General features: G+C 47.4%; 1 protein-coding gene across 1 annotated transcript in view; it reads left to right on the top strand.

The window, feature by feature from the left end:
• The window catches only part of LOC144818410 (carnosine N-methyltransferase-like), a 138,719-nt gene that overhangs the window by 47,055 nt on the left and 70,764 nt on the right, over positions 1–20,900 (top strand). Inside the window, exon 5 of the mRNA XM_078675783.1 lies at positions 9,892–10,070. Coding sequence (XP_078531909.1) covers positions 9,892–10,070 — 179 coding nt within the window. The remainder of the gene's footprint in view (positions 1–9,891; positions 10,071–20,900) is intronic.

The following is a 20,900-nucleotide window of genomic DNA, read 5'->3' as shown; positions in this document are numbered from 1 at the left end:
TGTGTTATGGAGAGTAATTATGTGGTATAGTAGTCTGTGTTGTGGAGTGGTAACCTCAGGTTTAATCTTCCTCGTTTCCCTAGAAGCTAAATTATGAACTCAATGAGACAAAAAAAAGAAGGAATCACTGAGGAGCACTTCTGGACCTAGTCAGAGGTATGAGCAGGGTCACTGGTATTATGCGACTGTTTAGCTCACCAACCTTTGCACAATTATACATTTTCCGTATTAGCCACATAATCCATCATCTGCTGCCTAATCTGCAGATTTGAACAAAAAAAGCCTCGTTTCTGGATCAAACGTTACCAAAAATGCAGGGTCAAGTGTTACAGCGTGGTGGAAGGCCCTTTGCCAACCTAGAATGGTCACCTGTTACTTATTGCTAAATGTGGGTGTTATATTGGTACTAATAGTGTGCAACCCACTCTTTCTGCGCCTCTTTGCACTTTCTGCAATTCTGTTGCTTCTTTCTGCAACTTTCATTTTTCCTGCACTCCTTTTGCTTCTTTCTGCTCATCTCTTCCACTTTCTGTACCCCTCTTGCCTCTTATTTCCCCATCACTTGCCTCTTTCTGCACCTCTTTTGCTCCGTTCTGCACCCCTCTTGCCTTTTTCTGCACCCCTCTTGCCTTTTTCTGCACCCCTCTTGCTTTTTTCTGCACCCTGTGAGAAAGTGCCATATTTCTTGCATGGTATGCCCCCACTTTTTGCTGAATTGCTGATGTGTTTTGACTGAGTGTGCCCTGGGCTCCTGCCAATCAGGTGCCCAGGGCCTGTGTACCTTCTCTAAAACTGTGTTGAAACTAAAACCCAGTTGGCATCTCTGGCCACATGTCAGTCCCTGGTAAATGGTACCCTAGGTACCCCGGGTATTGTGACCAGAGAAGACTCCTAAGGGCTGCAGCACTTATTGTGCCACCCTTGGGGGCCCTGTACCCTGACACACACACACTGCCTTTGCAGGCTGAGAGTCCTGGTGCAGAACTAAACAGTCGACATGGCACACATCCCTGTGTGCCATGGCCGCAAACACACTGCCCTGACATACATCTGTCCCCCCTCTAGCTGGGTGCACTTTGCCAGTGGTGCGGGCACAGGTGCGTGAGCCCTGTGCCCCTACAGTACCCATGGCCATTCCTGGGCACTGTGAGTGCAGTGATGCCATTAAGAGTATATGGTGCTGGGAGGTTGTCATTACGAACTCCACAGCACCATGATGGCTACACTAAAGACTGAAGTTTGATATCAAACTTCTTAGCACATTAAACCCACACTGATGCCAGTGTGGGATTTAATGCCAAATTCACTACAGAGGGCATCTTAGAGGTTCCCCCTGAAACCTAACAAACTCCCAGTATCCTGACTGAGTGGCTACAGAGGCTGCCACCACCAGACATATGCTGCTTTTTATGAGCTTCCCCAGGCCAATTGCTGTACTCGGCAACTGGCCCCCACCGGTTCTGACCCCCACTTTGCCGGTTAGACAGGCGGGAAACCCTAGGTGAGGAAAGGCGGTGTGCCAGCCTGTGCCAACTCCACCCCTCGGGTGGGAGAGGCGAGGTGAAGCACAACTCCGGGCTACTGCCATCTTGAGGATGGGGAGCCCTGCCCAATCCGAGCTAGGCCCCTGCCCCCCTCCCACAGGAGAGGAGCAGAATAGGGGTTGTAGTCACCCCAGGACAGGAACCCATTGGTCCATGCCCTTGCCCTACCTGTAACGCCCCTAAATTTAGTATTTAGGGGCACCCTGAACCTTCCTTCCTCATCTCAATTTGAAACCAGAAGAAGAACCAGAAACAAGACCTGCTGTGCAGCTGCTAACAAGAGGACGAGACCAACTGGCTTGGCCCCAGAACCTACAGGCCTGTTGTTCCTTGAACCTGCTCCTGCTAAACCCCGGTGTCTCCTGGGGACAGCAACCTCGAAAACCCCGGAGGGACCTGCCTGCCTTGATCATCTAAAAGGCTGCGACTCCCATGAGCAGTGGTTCTGCTCAAACAGCAACACCCCTGGTGCCAGCCAGGAACTGCGGATCCGGCACACTCTGCACCCAGCGAGCCCGGCCTGTGCATGAGTGGACAAAGACCACGAGGACGTCCTCCCGGCGATTGTGACCTGGAATCCAGTGCCCAAAGACCCTCCTCGACGATCCTGACAAAGCCTGCAGCCTCACAACAAGGGACCCCCTCCAACCGCGACCAGCTGAGGGTAAGATTTCCTGACGTCCAAAGACACCCCTGCACCCGGCGCCCCACGGCCCCCTGTGCCCAACTCCTGGTTGTCTACCTATCCTCCAAGATCCCAACTTACCTCTCGAAGTGGTGGTCGCACCTGAGCCTGCAGCCTTTGTTCAACTTCCAAGTCTCCCATTGAATAACATGGAGCGCCCGACTGCTCAAAAGCACCCTGGACCCAGCCGCTGAGGGTGTAACAACTGTCCCTGCCTGACCTTGGGAGACCCCGAGTCTATGGCCAGAACCTTAACTCTGCCAGTTGAGTACATACCCAAAAGCCGATAACTCACTTTTCTTCCATAGGGTAACATTGACGGGTTCCACTTGGAAATTCTTTTAAGTGTGGAGTTTTGACACTTTAAAATATTCATCTAAAATTAGCCAAACAACGAATTCCGATTTACTCACCTGTTATCATGAGAGATCCCAGTGCTGTATCTTAAAGCCCAGCACTGAACCTGAAAAGTAACTATAACCGTGATTTACTATTAACTCAAATTTCCTCCATAGGAATCCATTGTCTGGTTTTCACCAGAAAAGTTTCTACATGTCGATTTTGGAAACTTACAAATATTCCTTAAAAATCGCCTGTATGACCTAAACACATTCTTTCAATTGTTTACAGGAGATTTATCAGTGCTGGATCCAGGATCCAACACTAAGTAAGAAAAAGTACCAATAACACTACTTACCTGCTAAGTGAATTTCCTCCCATAGGATAACATTTATTTATTTATTTTAATTGTGTCATTTATAGAGCGCACAGCTGCCCCAACGGGGCGTCCCGGCACTAGTGGATCTGGTAACAGGGATGCTAAAGGGAAGGAAGGTGGATTATAGGCAGAAAAGATGGGTCTTGAGGTATTTTCGAAATGCGGATTCTGTCTGACAAGCACGGAGGGCAATCGGGAGTTTGTTCCAGTGCTGAGTGGCACATACTTCAAAAGTCTTCCCTCCTGCACGTGTCCTTTTAAATCTAGGAGTTGCAAGGAGAATTTGGGAATTGGAGCGCAGAGTTCTGGCATTTTGGTATGGACATAAGCAGCTTTTCAAATGAGCTGGTCCTTTACTCTTAGAAACTCTATAGGCTAGAATCATGGCCTTGTATACACATCTTTTAGCAATGGGTAGCCAGTGTAATCTACGGAGAAGAGGAGAGATATGTTGTCTAGGAGGAATTCTCTCCACCAGACGTGCCGCAGCATTTTGAACAGTCTGGAGTTTTTTACATAAGCCTGCCGTAATGCCTAGGTACAGCGCATTGGCGTAATCGAGGTGGGAGGTAATCAATGCGTGAACCACAGTCTTACGGCAGTCAGAAGGAAGATAGTTGATGAGCCTGTTTACTGTTTTAATCTTAGCAAAGCAAGATGCTGCTACTGATTGGACCTGGGCGTTGAAAGTAAGATGGTTATCCCAACGGACCCCCAGGTTCTTTACAGAGTCTTTGGGTATGGGGGCTTGACTCAAATCTCCCGCCACCAGAGGCTGGAATCAAGAGGAGACGGTGTATTAAATAACAGGATCCCTGTTTTTTCTGCATTCAATCTTAAGGAATTAGAGTCCATCCACTTAGAAATATCTCTGAGGCAGGATTTCAAAGGGTCAAATGCGGAAGCAGAAGGCTCATCAAAGGTAAAAAGTAGCTGAATGTCATCAGCGTAGGAAGTGGTTTTAATCCCAGTTCGTGCAATCATTTCAGCCAGGGGAGTGAAGCAGACATTAAACAGGAGCGGGCTCAAAGAGGAGCCCTGAGGAACTCCCCATTTAAGTGGTCTGGCGGGAGAAGTGAAGGGCGGGGTATATACCTGCTGTGTGCGGTCCGATAGATAGGAAGTGATCCATTTCAGCACAGTGCCACCTATACCCAGATCCCCCAGCCTCCTCAGCAGAGTCTTATGAGAGACGTTGTCAAATGCTGCTGAAAGATCCAGCAGCACTAACACAGCCCTCGACCCACGGTCTAGCGTCCATCTCACCGAGTCAGTCATTTCAATTAGGGCTGACTCTGTGCTGTGGCCAGACCGGAAGCCATGCTGAGAGTCATGCAAAAGCCCATGGGATTCAATATAATTGGCAAGCTGGGAATGAGCCAATTTTTCCAGGATTTTAGCTGGCGCAGGCAAAAGAGATATTGGCCTGTAGTTACTTGGATTGTCCCGATCCGAGTTGGGCTTTTTCAAGATGGGGACCAAGGAAGCATGTTTCCATTTGGCAGGAAACCTACCCGTTCTCAGGGAGTCATTCTTCATATGGTTGAGAAAGGGGTTAAGAAACTCTGCCAATCTCTTGTATTGCTTCGCCGGCCAGGGATCATTCGGTGATTCGGATTTACAGTTAAGTAGTTCTGCAATGGTGTCAGCTTCAGAGATAACTGCAAATTCTAAGAGGATAGGGGACCGTGTATTCTGAGGAATATGCTCTTTCTCCTGTTCTGTATCATTAGAAATGGGAAAGGAGGCATATATGTTCTCGATTTTCTTTTTTTTTTTCTCAAAAAATTCCGATAATTTGTCACAGAAAGACTGGGTAGCAGGCTGGCTCCGGGTCAGCGCGTGAGGATCCGTAAAGGATCTAACCATGCTGAAAATCTCCCGGGAGCTATGACTGGCTTTGTTAATTCTAGAGGCCAGATAGTCCCTTTTATGCTCCACAATCAGTCTACGGTATTCCTTGAGGGCCATCTTATAGGTAACTTTGCTTTCAAAAGAATACTTCTGCCTCCAAGTTCGTTCGAGGATTTTGCACAAGGCTTTTTTCTGACGAAGCTCGTCAGAATACCAAGGAGCAGATGGTGCAGCCCTGAAAGTTTTAATAGGCTTCAGAGGAGCCAATTCCTCCATAGCCTGGCCTATCCAAACATCCAGGTTGTCAATGCGTCTATTAAGATCTGAGGCAGGGATAGGCTGCGAGTTTTTTAGGTGTTCCTGGAGTGATTCTAGGGTGATGCGACTCCAGTTTCTTCCTGATGCTTTAGGAATCAGTGAGGGCCTAACTGGATAAGGTATGTCAATCTTGAAGGGAATGAGAAAATGATCTGACCAAATGACTGGTACGGGATTAGCTATCTGGATGTTTTTCAAGTTGGAACAGATCAAGTCCAGTATGTGTCCAGCTTTATGCGTGGGTAGATCAACTTTTTGGGCTAAGCTGCAAGCCGCTAGCATTGAGACAAAACTATTACTATGGGGGCAGGACTCATCATTCACATGGAGATTAAAGTCCCCCAGAGCAGTGAAATTAGCGTAACGTGAACTAGTCTGGACGATATAGTCCACCAGAACTGGCAGATATGTCGTACTGGAGTGAGGGGGGCGGTAAATCAATACTCCGGAGCAAGAGATAGAAGGGGATAATTTGATACTGAAAAGCAATCCCTCAATGCAATCTATTTGGTCGTATAGAGGGATATTGACCGTCCATTTGGACTTGTGAATAAGAGCGACACCACCCCCCTGTTTGCCATTAGGTCTGTTGGAACAGATAATATTATAGCCTTCTGGAATGGCGAGGGAGACAGTAGGGTTAGTGGTATCATTCAGCCACGTTTCAGTGAGAAAAAGAAGGTCCTAATTATTGTCCAGAAGGGACTGCCAGATGTCAATGGCATGTTTAACCAACGATCTACAGTTCACCAGGGCCACTTTTAGGCTCATGGAGAAGCCTAAACTCCGAGAGACATTGAGGCTACAGGCATGGACCTGATTTATTGTTTGATTCACACTGAGAAAGATAAAATTCACAGTCCCTACACGCATAGTCCCAGCTCCCAGCGTGCGGGGTAAGCAAGGGGCTGAGCGGACACCGGGGGGGTCTCGGGGCCAACAACTCTGAACGCTTATAAATCGCCCCAGTATGGCTTGATAAACAGGCAGAGGGACTGGCCCCGGCCGTGTCATGGTCGCGGACGGGCGCAGACGGGCTTTTCTTTGGCGCGCCTTCGGCACGCCGCCGGCGCGGCCGAGGAAGAGCAGTCATATCTAGGAGGGGAGGGTGGGAGGGGCCAGGCAACTGTACCGCCAACCCTTCAGTTCCCCCAAAATGGCGGCTCGGTGCATGGAGACCTCCGCGGCAGCGCCTAATCGGCTGCGCGGTGTCTTGGAAAGGGGTGCAGCCTTATCACAAGTAAGTGCAGGGTAAAATCAATGTGCGAGATGTCGCAGCACAGTAAAATCCGAAATAACAATTTTTAAAAATAAGTACAAGGTAAAATCAATGTGCGAGATGCCACAGCACAGAAAGATCCAATATAACAATTTTAAAGTAAAGCGCCGCAGCCTTCCCGGCTTCCGCCTCAGGAAGGTCTGCTACCAAATCAGATGCGCGTGCAGGCAATGCGCTGACTAAATACCGGTGAGGGCGGGAGGGGCCAGGCAACTGTACCGCCAACCCTTCAGTTCCCCCAAAATGGCGGCTCGGTGCAAGGAGACCTCCGCGGCAGCGCCTAATCGGCTGCGCGGTGTCTTGGAAAGGGGTGCAGCCTTATCACAAGTAAGTGCAGGGTAAAATCAATGTGCTAGATTCTATGTGAAAAAAGTTTCTAAGTGTCAACTTTTAAAATACAATAATATTCCTTAAAAATCACTACTGTAACCAAAACAGCTTTTACTTAATTGTTTACAGGAGATGTCCCAGGACTGAATCTATGATCCAGACCTGTGGTTGGAAAAGTAATCTATAAAGTAACTAATTGCATTTAACTAGAAATTCCCATTGAGCTCAATGTAACATTGTGTTTGAAATTGTGTTGCCTATTTCAACAACTGTAGCTGTTGTATTCAAAAGTCTATTGCCTATTTGAAAAGTATTTAACTGAAGTAACTCATTCTGAGAAAGTATATTTTGATACATATTGTTGGTTCTAAAATAAAACAGCTATATATTTTTATACAAACAATTGGCCTAGTGTGTGAGACCATTTGCTGACTGTGTACAACAAATGCTTTAAGTAAGGTTATATCTAACTTTAGCCTCTGCCATACCTCTGGGGACTGTGGACTCTGTGCACATTATACCTTACTTTGATCCAGTATATACAGAGCCACTTTCTTACACACCCTTCTTGCCCTTTCCTGCACCCTTCTTGCCCTTTCCTGCACCCTTCTTGCCCTTTTCTGCACCCTTCTTGCCCTTTTCTGCACACTTTCCCCTCTTTCTGCACCCCCGTTGCCTGTTTCTGCAAATCTCTTACCTCTGTCTGCAGATCTCTTGTCTCCTTCTGCACCTCACTTGCTTCTTTTTGCACTAGTTTTTTGTGCATTAGTCTGGTAACATCACCTCTTAAAAATTTCTGCACCCCTCTTGCCTCTTTCTGCAACTTTCTTGCCTATTTCTGCAACTTTCTTGCCTCTTTCTGCCTTTCTCTTGCCTCCTTCTGCACCAGTCGTGCTTCTTTCTGCACCCCTTTTGTCTTTTTCTGCACTCGTCTTCCCTCTTTCTGTACCTCTGTTGCTTCTTTATTGCACTTATCTTGCCTCTTTCTGCACCCTTCTGTTCCTTCTTTCTGCACCCTGTTCCTTCTTTCTTCACCTCTCTTGCTTCATTCTGCACCTCTCTTGCTTCTTTCTGTACTTCTCTTGTAAATGTCTGCACCCCGCATGCCGCTGTGTGCACCTCTCTTGCCTCTGTCTGCTCCTCTCTTGCAAATTTCTGCACTCCTCTTCCTCTTTCTGCACCTCTGTTGGTTCTTTCTGTACCTCTTTTGCCTCTGTATGCACCCCTGTTTCCTCTTTCTGCACTCCTCTCGCCTCTTTCTGCACTTCTGTTGCTTCTTTCTGCACTTCTCTTGCTTCTTTCTGCACGCTTCTTCCCTTTTCCTACACTTCTCTTGGTTCTTTATGCACGTCTCTTGCCTCTTTCTGCATCCCTCTTGCTGCTTTCTGCACCTCTCTTGGTTCTTTCTGCACCCCATTTGCCTCTTTCTGCACCCCATTTGCCTCTTTCTGTACCCTTCTTCTCTTTCTGCACCTCTCTTGCTTTTTTTCTGCACCTCTCTTGCCTCTGCATCTCTTTTGCTTGTTTCTGCTTTTCTTTTGCATCTTTCTGTACCCCTCTTGCCTTCTTCTGTACTGCTCTTGCTTGTTTCAGCACCTCTCTTGCAAATTTCTGCACCCTTCCTGCTTGTTAATGCACCCTTCTTGCTTGTTTCTGCAGCCTTCTTGCTTGTTTCTGCACCCATCTTCTCTTTCTACGCCCTGTTCCCTCTTTCTGCACCTCTTCTGCCTGTTTCTGCACCTCTGCTGCCTCGTTCTGAACTTCTCTTCCCCCTTTCTGCACTTCTCTTTCCCCCTTTCTGCACTTCTTGCTTCTTTCTGCACTTCTCTTGCTTCTTTCTGCACGTCTCGCTTCTTTTTGCACCTCTCTTGCCTCTTCTGCACACACAGGGCTACTTTTAAACTGACCTGGGACTCAGCAGTGCACACATGTAAGTGCTGAAAAGGGCTGCCATGCCCTATTATATGCTAGGGACTTAGAGGTAGGTTTAATCCCCCTGCCATATTGTATACTAGGGCCTTACAGGAGAGGTGATGCCAATCACAGGGGTACCTCACCACATAGTGTACCCCAGTGTATGTAGGTGTTTTCACTATATTCTAAGTGTCTTTCAGCAAAGCACTGGCTCAGGGCCTGGTTAGGCAGAGCACAGGGTCAGTCAGTCATTTTCCACCAGTACCAGTCAGCAAAAAGTTGGGGGGTGCCCAGGGCACTGGATAACTTTGCAACAAGGCCTCTTTCTGGACTTCTGTTGGTCCTTTCTGTATATCTCTGCCTTCTTTCTGCACCTTTCTTCCTCTTGCTGCACATGTCCTAGGCACAGTTAGAAATTAGCATTTAAAAACCTTAGAAATTCAGCCAATCGCTCTGCTCTGCAGTTCCAACTTTGGATCGACGCATCCGAAAGGGACAGCAGGAGAAAAGGCTCTCTCAATAAATCTGAATTCTTTATTTTTTTAATTTCTTTAATTGCGAGTTCCAGATGGACATAATTTACAAAAGCGATAAACCTTTCAAGCTCGCTATGCAACTTTTTAAATTGCTTATATCTAACCAATACTACTGAACGGATTTACACCAAACCCACAAAAGCACTCTTTGAGTGGTGTTAATCTGTTCAATGGTTTGGGCTGTAGGCACAAGCAAAATTTCCTAAGGGATCGCTAAAATGAGAGAAAAGACCTCCCTCCCAAAGCCCCCCCCCCCCCTTAACCGTTTTTTTCCAGTGAAAAGTGTGGCTTAGCCAGGACTACAGTGGCTACTGCCAAATTTATGTAAACCCTATAAAATGGATATGTTTTTTTTTTTTTTTTTTAGAGAGTCTTATATAGCGCGAACTTGAACCGAACCGAATCAGTTATCAGAGCGCTTTACATAGCACCAGTTACGTTACATGAGGACACACTTTCATTTTTTTTTTTTTTTTTTAGGCACGGGGAGATTAAGTGATTTGCCCAGAATCACAGGAGGTTTTTGGCGTCGTTACCGAGACTCGAACCAAGTTCCCCAGGTCCGAGGTCGAACGCCTTAGCCGTTATGCCAACCCCTCTCCCCGGCGTGTTTTAACAAATTTCTTATGAACTCGTGCCGGTATGGAGAGAAAGCTATTCTCATCCCTATGAGTAAAAATAGGCAAGTAATAGAATCAATTTCTGTTTTGCAGATGCTGTCAAGTCAATGGATTTAAGCTTTATCCATGGATACACCAGTTCAGCAACAATCGCAGGTCGGCAGATCAAATAAGGCCAGTATATTTTCCTGATGTAAATCCACATAGCCTTCCTTCAAATGCTAATTTCTCAATGACAGCTGGAGATTTTCAAGAGATTTACACCGAATGTAGTAAGTAGCCTAACGTTTGAGCTGCTGTTTAAATGCGTAAACCACATTATTCAGGTGACACTTATATTAAAACCATCACCAGGTTTCTGTTCTTTCAGACAAGTTAACCAGATGCTCTCATTGTTTCTTCAGCATTGGATTTTTTGCAGCTCTGCATGCTTTGTCAAAACTTCTTAGGCTGAGAACACCTTGTACATTTAAAGCATTAATGTCAATTTAGTAGCCCTTCCTGATCTTTTTTTTCCATTAACTCCATTTTTCAGTTATTGGAGCTCTTTTCAAGCAGTCTGTCACTTTGCATCCATCTGTAGTTCCACCCTATGGGGCATCTTTGAATAAATATTTATTACAAACCAGCGTAGAATTGGGTTTGCCAAGTGGTCCAGCTGTTTGACACAGTTAAATATTTTTATTCAAACTACACCTTATTTTAATAAAATCAGCTCATCTTTGTTTTGCAAAAGAAAAAAAAGTAATACAGTTTAAAGTAAACCTTTGCAAGCATTTTAAATTTTAGGCCTGTCTAAGATTAAACTCGCCTTTCATAAGTAGCACACAAGAAGCATGTCCTGCAATATGATTGTGCATAATGTGTTTTTCTTTTCAATTGATGTATTTTAAATTACATCACAAAATATCTGTTTGAGGCATATGAGCTGCAGATTCTACACTTTGCATTAGATCGCCATCTGGTGTTGGGCTTGGATGATTGCATGTTTTTGTCGTCTTGGAAGAAGTCTTTGTAGTCCCGAGATAGGTGACTCCTCCCTGGGACAATAGTGCGCATGGGCATCGGCTCCATCCTTAGACTGTTTTTTTCCGCCACTGGGTTCGGGATGCAACTTTTCCGCTCTGGTTCAAAATCTACTTTCCATGGACTTCGACGCGAAAAACTTCTAAAAACAACTTCAACATCAATATCCATAGACTCAACTTCATTAGTTGAATTCCGGTCGTCGACACGGGCCGTTGGGCCTACCCACATGGTGGGGCCTACAACTCATGGAAAGGACGCCATTCAAAAAATGCCCGTGTGGAGCAAAATTTCCACCCAGCGACCATCACGAGGTGTGTAACCTGTGTTTATCACCTGAACACGACGCAGCTTGTGCGTCCTTTTGATCCAAGAAGACCATTCGAGATCGGAGGGCCCGTCGACGCGACATGCAGAGATCAGCTCCGGAACCGGTGGATATCTTCGACGAAGGTCCATGTGTCCCCGAGAAAGATTCTGATGATCTCCAAATCGTATCTGAGGCAGATGACTCCATACCAAGAGGTCAACGCGTGAGTACGACTGCCCCTACCCCAGCCCCAACTCCTAAACCAAAGGCTAAGGTCGAAACTCCACCTTCGGGGCCCAGTCGAGACATTGCTTCGAAAGCCCCGCCATCGAGCCGGTCTCTGAAGAAAATACTAAAGCCTTCCGGTAGCTCCATACCGAGCAAACCGCTCGTGCCGATACTACCAGCTCCCTCGGCACCGAAACCAAAAGAAATCCCGGTTCCGAAAAACACTCAGAAACCTTCGACTCCTAAAGACAAGACGGCACCGAAACCATTGAAGCCTGTTTTCGACGCTTCCAAGCCGACCAAAATAGCTTCCAGCCCAAAATCTTCGGTGCCGAAACCTACAAAGCCTGCTTCTGATGCCTCCAAGCATGGGGAGCACATCTGCTCCACCACACAACTCCGGGAAGATGGACCACTCAACAAAAGGTGCTTCACATCAATCACCTAGAGTTGCTGGCAATTTTCCTAGCACTAAAGTCCTTCCAAGTACACATACAGAACAAAGCTGTCTTAATCCGGACGGACAACATGACAGCCATGTACTACATACAAAAACAAGGAGGCACACATTCGAAAACACAAAATGCCCAACCTTCGCCGCCAGGTTTCCACACTTGCTGTCCAAGGGCAATGCGGTATGGATGAACTGGTCAGGTAGATTTGCGTACTCTTTTCCGCCAATCCCACTAATACCACTAATAGTACGCAAGCTCAGACAACAGTCTCTCAAACTAATCCTGGTAGCTCGCACATGGGCACGCCAACCGTGGTTCACCACACTGCTGGAACTCTCTAGTTCCACACCAAAAACGGTCTCTGAAACCATCCATGCTAACGCAGAACCATGGAGACATCAGGCATCCAGATCCAGGTCAACTGAATCTGGCAATCTGGCTCCTGAAGTCTTAGAGTTTGGTTACCTTAACATGCCACCAGACTGTATGAATATCATTCAAGAAGCCAGAAGACCTACTACTAGAGCTTGCTATGCTGCTAAATGGAAATGATTTGCCATTTACTGCACTAATAATCGAATTGATCCTTTAGATACTTCCATCCAAAATATTATCTGTTACCTTCTTCATTTACAGAGATGTAAAATGGCCTATTCATCTATAAGTTTACATCTTGCAACCATTGCAACATATCTACAAAACAGACAACATATGTCATTGTTTAGAGTACCAGCAATAAAAGCTTTTATGAAAGGATTAAAAATAAATTTGCCGCGTGAATTTTTCTGGATTCACTATGCTGTGCATTATTCCGCGGTCTTGTGGTTGGGTCCGGATTCGTAGTCTTTTCTTTCTTTTTTTTGTTTTTTTTGTTTTTCGTAGCCCAGGTGGGCGTCGGCGTCACACCTCCTTGGGTGCATTTCCGGTGACGTCGGCATGCTTACTGCGGAAGCTCCCACTCTTGGGCGCCATCTTCAGATTCTTTTTTTCCGCCGTCGGGTCTGGATCGTTCCCGGTTGGGCTCCAGACATTTTTGGAGAAAGAAGAAGGAAAATACAGAAATTAGAAAGAAAAGTCATCTGAAGACTCCAGGAGACTTCATCGACGAAGAGTCCGCAAAGGAGAAGGAGAATTCATCGAGATCTTCGACGAACACGCGACCAGGGAGGCCCTGAGCGCTTGATGATGGATAACACGCCGTTCAAGTTCTGCCGTAACTGCCACCACAAGTACGCGCAGAAGGACCAGCACCCGGTTTGCAACCTTTGCCTACCGGTAAATCACGAAAGCGAGGACTGCAACGCCTGCTCCCCCTTCGCCCCGAAGACCCTTCGTGTGAGAGAGAGACAGAGGGTAGCACACGCCGCCCTGCAGGGGAAGGCCCCGACCCCATCCCTCTAAGATCTGGGGATGTCCTCCGAGGAAGAGGACAAAGCTGCCGCCGAAGACGACAGCTACACGGTCGTAGAGACCGATTACATGAAGACTTCTGATAAGGTAGGAGACTCTCCGGCCCCCAAGAACCCGAGAGACTGAGTCTCGAAAAAACGGGGGCAAGCCAAAACACCTGGCGCCCGCGAGTACTCACAGGCCCAGCGGATCCTCTGAGAAGGAGTCCCCGGCGCCGAGAGCTGTTGAACAGCAGAAGTCGTTGAAAATCGTCCCCGAAAAGGATCGATCGATGCCGAGGGAGAAGGACCCTAAACCACCGACGCCGACAAGAGACCCAAAATCCGGTTCGACGTCGAAACCTCCGGCACCGAAAAGCACGGCGCCGAGCCAACCGCCGAAAAGAGCGGCCGAACCATCCGACGCGGAACACGCAGCCGAGATGGAGAAAAAGAGAAGGCGCCTCGAGGCCGAAATGGAAAACATCTTGCAGCGGAAGAAAGAATTTGACGCAAAGATGAAAACCTTCACGATTTCACACAAGACCAAGCCACCAGTGGTGGAGGTGGTCGAGGAGGAAGACGAGGTCGCCGAGGAACAAGACCCGGACGTCGAGGTGGTCGACGACCAGGAAGAGGACGAGAATCCCTACGATAGTTACAACTATGGGGAGGAAGAGGACAGCAGGACGGACGCAGAGTCGGCCCCCTCTGACTTACAGGAGGTGGATTACCAAGATGTCGACACCGACAGCCCGGAGGAGGCGGTCGACACATATCCCTTGAGGCCCTCGCCGCTGGACGACATCGGGGCCTACAACTCGGTGATAAAGTCTGCCGCAGCGGCATTCAAACTCAAGCTCGACGAAGAGAAGCAGAAGGCAGATTTCCTTCTAGAGACATTGCTCCCCACACAAACAAGGAGCCAGTACCTACCAATGCTCGACAGCGTCTTGGCTCAGGGGAAGGAAGCATTCAGGGAACCCGCAACATGCAAGGCAGTAACTCCCAGAACAGAGAAGAAATACAAACATTCATCAAAAGACCCACCTTACATTCAGGGCACGGTCTCCGCAGTCTCCATTATCACGGCCACAGCAAGGAAGAGGGCTAACGTGCCCACTACTTCTGGACCACCACCGGATAAGGAGAGCAAGAGGATGGATCTGGTGGGCAGGAGGATCGAACGGAATGCCGCGACCCACTGGCGCATGGCTAATTCAAACGCCCTGATAAACAGGCACATGTACCAGATCATGGAGGAGCTGGGGCAGTTGGTGAAGGACCTGCCCCAGGATGCCAGACAGAAGGCCGAAAAACTGTTTGAAGAAGGGAAGAACGCGGCAAATTCTTGCCTTAAGACGGCCCTGGATGGAGCAGACACCTCCAGCAGGCTCATGATGATGGGTGTCACTGAAAGAAGACACGCCTGTCTCAGGATCTCAGGTTTCAAACCGGAGGTGCAACACAGCATCCTGAACACTCCGTTCAACGGCGACACGCTTTTCGGAACAACAGTTGATGAGAAACTCAGTCAACTAAAAAAGGATAACGAAACAGCAAGGTCCATGGGAGCTCTGCAGTTCAGAGGCAACAAAAGGGGCACCCTGTCACGGAGGCCCGGCGGGAGAGGTGGAAACCAGCCTGGTACATCACACCAGGCTTTCCAACAAACGCACCAGGCAGACTTGCAGGGTCAGCAGAAGCAGTCCTGGCAGTACCAACAAAGAGGCCAGTCCTTTCGAGGGAGAGGAAATGGACGTGGACAGAATAGAAGAGGGGGACAACAGCCCGCCTCTAAGTGACTTCAAAGAACTCCGTGTGCCCGCCCACAGAAGAGATCCCAAGGGGCAGCACGTACAGAGGGGTCAAGACCAACTAGACATCTACGACCACATAACACCAGTGGGAGGAAGATTAAGATTTTACCTCCAGGAGTGGAGAGAAATCACATCAGACCAATGGATCCTCAACATCATCCAATTCGGATACTGCATAGAGTTGGAGGGGAGGCCAACAAGCAGAAAACCAAAAAGAAAACCACTAGCAAGCAAACAGCTAGAGCGTCTTCAGGAAGAAGCAAAGGAACTCCTGCGGAAGCAGGCCATAGAACGGGTACCCTTCAAGGAAAGAAACAAAGGAATATACTCAACGTACTTCCTGGTACCAAAAGTAGACGAGACAATGAGACCCATTCTAGAACTAAGGTTCCTGAACAAATTCATAAGAACGCTGAAATTCAAGATGACCTCCCTGCAAGAGGTGCTCCCGCAATTGCAGATCGGGGACTTCATGGTCACAATAGACCTCAAGGACGCCTACCTGCACATCCCAATGAACAGAAAGCACAAGCATATGCTCAGGTTCACCATCGGAGAAAGCCACTACCAATTCACGACGCTAGCCTTCGGGCTAAAATCAGCACCAAGGGTCTTCACAAAGTGCCTCGCAGCAGTCGCAGCGCACCTACGAAGGCAGGGAATACACGTATACCCTTACCTGGACGACTGGCTGGTGAAAGCAAACTCATACCAGAAATGCAAGCAGCACGCACATGCAGTGGCGAGCACGCTCATAAGCCTGGGGTTCTCCATCCATTGGAAGAAATCCTCAATGGAGCCGGAACAAGTGAAGATCTTCCTGAGAGCACAGATCAACACCTTACAGGGCAAGGTGTTCCCCAGCGACAAGAGGGCGAGGGCGCTGGTGAAGGAAACTCACCTCTACCGGAAGGGACAAGCTCGGACAGTGAGGACTGCGAGCAAGATCATGGGCATGATGGCATCATGCATCCACCTGGTACCAAATGTACGACTCCACATGAGACCCATTCAAGCATGGCTACAGGAGCAATGGTCACAAGCTACAGGCAGTTGGGAGGATCTAGTGGTTGTAACGCACGCAGTGCAGAAGGAGATGACATGGTGGACCATGGAGAACATAACAAGGGGAAAGCCTCTAACGCCCCCAACGCCAACAGTGACCATCACCACAGACGCATCCCTGAAGGGATGGGGCGCTCACATGGAGGAGCTCAAGGTGAGGGGACTGTGGACGCCAACAGAGGCGACAAAGCACATCAATTACCTAGAATTGAAGACAATCTTCCTTGCACTGAAAGCTTTCCAAACAAGACTGTACAAACACAAGGTGCTACTACAACCAGACAACACCACCGCGATGTTCTACATCAACAAGCAGGGTGGGACACAGTCGGCCACGCTTTCAACGCTGGCGCAGGAGATATGGAGATGGGCCATCCCTCCCAAGATAGACCTGCTAGCCATACACCTACCAGGGAAGGGCAACATACAGGCAGACTGGCTCAGCAGACAGACATCGGCATCCCACTCAATGCTCAAGAGACAAGGTGGCTGTTCGACAGATGGGGGAACGCAATCAGTGGACCTGTTTGCCACACGCCGGAATGCAAAATGCCAAAGCTTTGCATCCAGGCAGCCCGAGGAGGGGTCCCTGGGGAATGCCTATGGATAGATTGGTCAAGGACATTTGCTTACGCCTTTCCCCCGATACCGCTGATGCACAGAGTACTGAGCAAGTGCAGAGCGAGCAACATGACCCTGATACTGGTCGCGCCACAGTGGGCCAGACAGACATGGTACTCGCAGATCATGGAGATGACCCAGTGTGCACCCCACAGATTCGGCAAGAGGAAAGACCTACTCTCCATGCAGAACGGAGAGGTGCTCCATCCAGAGCCAGAGAGCCTGAGCCTAGTAGCGTGGCTCCTGAGGACATAGAGTTCGCACATTTGAGACTGCCAGAAAGCACCCTGAGGGTCCTTCGGGAGGCACGGAGGCCCAGCACTTGGAAGTGCTACGTTGCGAAATGAAAACGATTCACAATGTGGTGCAGAAAAGAAAGACTTCACAATAAAATGAAGGACTCCACAGTGCTAAGGTACCTGACACACTTGCTGGAGAAGAACCTTAGCTCATCCTCGTTAAGAGTTCACTTGGCAGCGATAGTCGCCTACACAAGGGGAGAAACGTGTAGGAGTTTCTTCACATCACAGGTGGTGAAGAGATTCCTAGAAGGAGCGAAAAGGATCGCACCACCCAAGCGGGTGCCGCCACCTGCATGGAACTTGAACATAGTCCTAACGGAACTCATGAAAGAGCCCTTTGAACCACTTCACAAGGCCTCCCTAAAGATGCTAACTATGAAAACAGCTTTCCTGGTTGCAATAACGTCCTTGCGCAGAGTGAGCGAGCTTCAGGCGCTGACGCTACAAGAACCCTACATACAAATACACAATGATAGGGTTGTGATGAGGACTGACCCACACTTCATGCCGAAGGTGGTATCCAAATTTCACATGAACCAGTCTATACAGATACCGAGTTTTTTCCAAAAACCAACAACTAGCGCAGAGCGAGCTCTGCACACCCTGGACGCCAGAAGGGCAGTCATGCACTACATCGAGAGGACGAAGGGACACAGGAAAACAAAACAGTTCTATGTGTCATTCGCCAACAGTTTCATGGGAAAGGCAGTAACCAAAGACTATTGCACGATGGATCGCACAGACAATTCAACTCTGCCACAAACGTGCAGGACAACAGCTAGCAGAGGGGACACGTGCCCACTCCACTAGGAAAAAGGGTGCTACAATAGCTTTCCTAGCTAACACACCCATACAGGACATATGCCTGGCGGCAACATGGGCTTCGGTGCACACGTTCACGAGGCACTACTGTGTGGATATACAGATGAACAAGGAAGCACAAGTCGGACAAAAGGTGCTCCAGCACATATTCAATAACCAACGCTCATCTTCCACCCAGCCGCCACAGAGATGAGAAACCGCTACAAAATCTATGCACAGCATAGTGAATCCAGAAAGATTCACGCTGCAAAACGAATAGTTTTCTTACCTGTCGGTGTAGTTTTGCAGCTTGAAGATCTTTCTGGATTCACTAGCGAACCCACCCACCTCCGCCAGAAAGATGAGGCTGGAGAAAGAAGAGGTGGATATAAAAAAAAAAATAATAATTTTTTAAAAGGACTGAAAAGTACAAAGGGGTAAAATATCACCTAAATAGAACATTGCCATTACTTCGGAAACAAAAGAAACACGGAAAAAAAGAACCCGAAGATGGCGCCCAAGAGTGGGAGCTTCCGCAGGAAGCATGCCGACGTCACCGGAAATGCACCCAAGGAGGTGTGACGCCGACGCCCACCTGGGCTACGAAAAAAAAAAAAAACAAAGAAAAGACTACGAATCCGGACCTAACCACAAGACCGCGGAATAATGCACAGCATAGTGAATCCAGAAAGATCTTCAAGCTGCAAAACTACACCGACAGGTCAGAAAACTATTCGTTATTCCTCCTAGGTTACCACTCTCTCCAGTGTGGAACCTAAACATTGTTCTTACCAGACTCATGGGGCCCTCTTTTGAACCTTTATATAAATGTGAACTGCAATTTCTCACATGGAAAACCGCTTTCCTCGTTGCTATTACTTCTCTTAGGAGAGTTTCAAGCTTCCACTATACAAGAACCATTTTTAAAATTACACCATAACAAAGTGGTTCTAAGGACTAATCCTAAATTCCTTCCTAAACTAATTACTCCTTTTCATCTAAACCAATCTGTAGATTTACCAGTGTTTTTTCAAAACCCAGACTCTGTAGCAGAGAGAGCCCTACACACATTAGATGTCAAAAGAGCTCTTCTCTATTACATCGATAGGACCAAATCCTTTCGCAAAACAAAGCAACTATTTGTAGCTTTCTCTCCACCACATAAAGGCAACCCCATTTCTAAATCAGGAATTGCAAGGTGGATTGCTAAATGTATAAAAATATGCTATCGCAAGGCAAAACGCACATTAACAGTTCCTCCTAGAGCGCACTCCACACGCAAACTAGGAGCCTCCATGGCTTTCTTAGGGAACATTCCCCTAGAAGACTTCTGCAAGGCAGCAACATGGTCTACAACCCCCACCTTCACTAAACACTATTGTGTTGATGTGCAAGCTAAGCAGCAAGTTGCAGTAGACCAAGCTGTCCTCAATACTCTTTCAAAATACTGCAACGGATACAGGTGACCACCGCTAGGGGAGATACTGCTGCACAATCGATGCAAAGTCTAGAATCTGCAGCTCGTATGCCTCGAACGGAAAATGCTACTTGCCAGTATGCATCTATGTTCTTGGCATGTGGAGCTGCAGATTTCTACACGCCCTCCCGCCTCCCCGGGACCTGTTTCTGTTCTAGTTTTTATCTTAATTAGATCTACACGCATGGACATCCCTTTTTTATTTCTACTAACTCCATCATTTCCCATCATGGCGAAAAATAATCTAAGGATGGAGCCGATGCCCATGCGCACTATTGTCCCAGGGAGGAGTCGCCTATCTCGTGACTACAAAGACTTCTTCCAAGACCGACAACAACATGCAATCATCCTAGCCCAATACCAGGTGGCGATCTAATGCAAAGTGTAGAAATCTGCAGCTCTACACGCCAAGAACAGATGCCTACTGGTAAGTAGCATTTTCCTTCTTTATAGAAAACATCAAAGTATCAGTAATTTTAGGCATACATGTGTAAATATGAACTAGGACAAAAGTAAAAATGTACTTAAACCCTTTCTCTTTGAAGTTAAATTTCCTTGGCCCTATACATTATACTTGACTGCCTTATTTAGTGGTGGATCAGATTTCTGTGATTGTTGAAGTGCATTGGCTGTACTTTGCCGACTGCTTTGTGCAGGAGATCACATCTAACTATGGCTGACCCATTAACCAGTTCCCCCACTTCGGAAACTATTGGCCCTGAAAGCCTGCTGGAATTAGCCCACTTTGTTGTCTTTGTATGAAGAAAGCTCATGAGCAGAAATTCAAATGTGATCCTGGATATACATCCAGATTTTTTAAAATACGTTTCTGCATCACTGCTAGTATGAACGATGGCCAGCTTTCTCTACTGCCTTTCAAACTGCTTGCTATATGGTATTTATTTCCATCCCTCTTAGTTCCTCTGTACTATTATTGATAGAATTGTTGTACTAGGCTGTCCTATGAATAGAAATGTATTCCATTACCTTTACTGTTACAGAAAAACAACCAAATGCAGATTGGTATAGGCCTTGTTTCCAAAGCACCTGTCCAGCTCAAACTTCCCAACTTAACTTTCGTGATCAACCATTTGTGTCTTGATCTTTTCCAGTGTAGGCACCAGTCTGCTTTATATCTCCTTCTGCTCATCAAAAAAACAAATGATGTGCAAGTTACTTTATCAGTGTGCACAAGGTTGTAGTTGCAAATCCCAGTAAATATGCCTAACATGCACTACAATACTAAAAAACACAAATGGGGCCAAACCCGACTTGCCAGTGGAAGCTCTTATTGCACAGCCACATATAACTCTGTCATAAACTTTCAATCTCCTCAAATGCCCTGCCGTATTAGCCACAAACAGGCTCTTGTTTAAGCTGAGAGAAGAAACTAGGTTAACAGGGCTTGTCTTTCTACTCTTGACCGATCACTGCAGTTTTTGCTGTTACATTTATAATGAGAGTGTAAGACCTTTTAGACAAATTTCTAGAACTACTTCCTCCAGATGCAAGAGAGGAATTGCTGCTGTAGCTGTTGGAGGGAATTGAAGCTGCCCTACAGTCAACATTGGCATTGTGGACACTACAGCATACGCCATTGGCCGTTCTT

Source organism: Lissotriton helveticus, chromosome 2_1 (genome assembly GCF_964261635.1).
Source record: "Lissotriton helveticus chromosome 2_1, aLisHel1.1, whole genome shotgun sequence".
NCBI classification, from domain to species: Eukaryota; Metazoa; Chordata; class Amphibia; order Caudata; family Salamandridae; genus Lissotriton; species Lissotriton helveticus.
The sequence above is the reverse complement of the archived record's forward strand: the minus strand, read 5'-3'. Positions and strand labels throughout refer to the sequence as shown.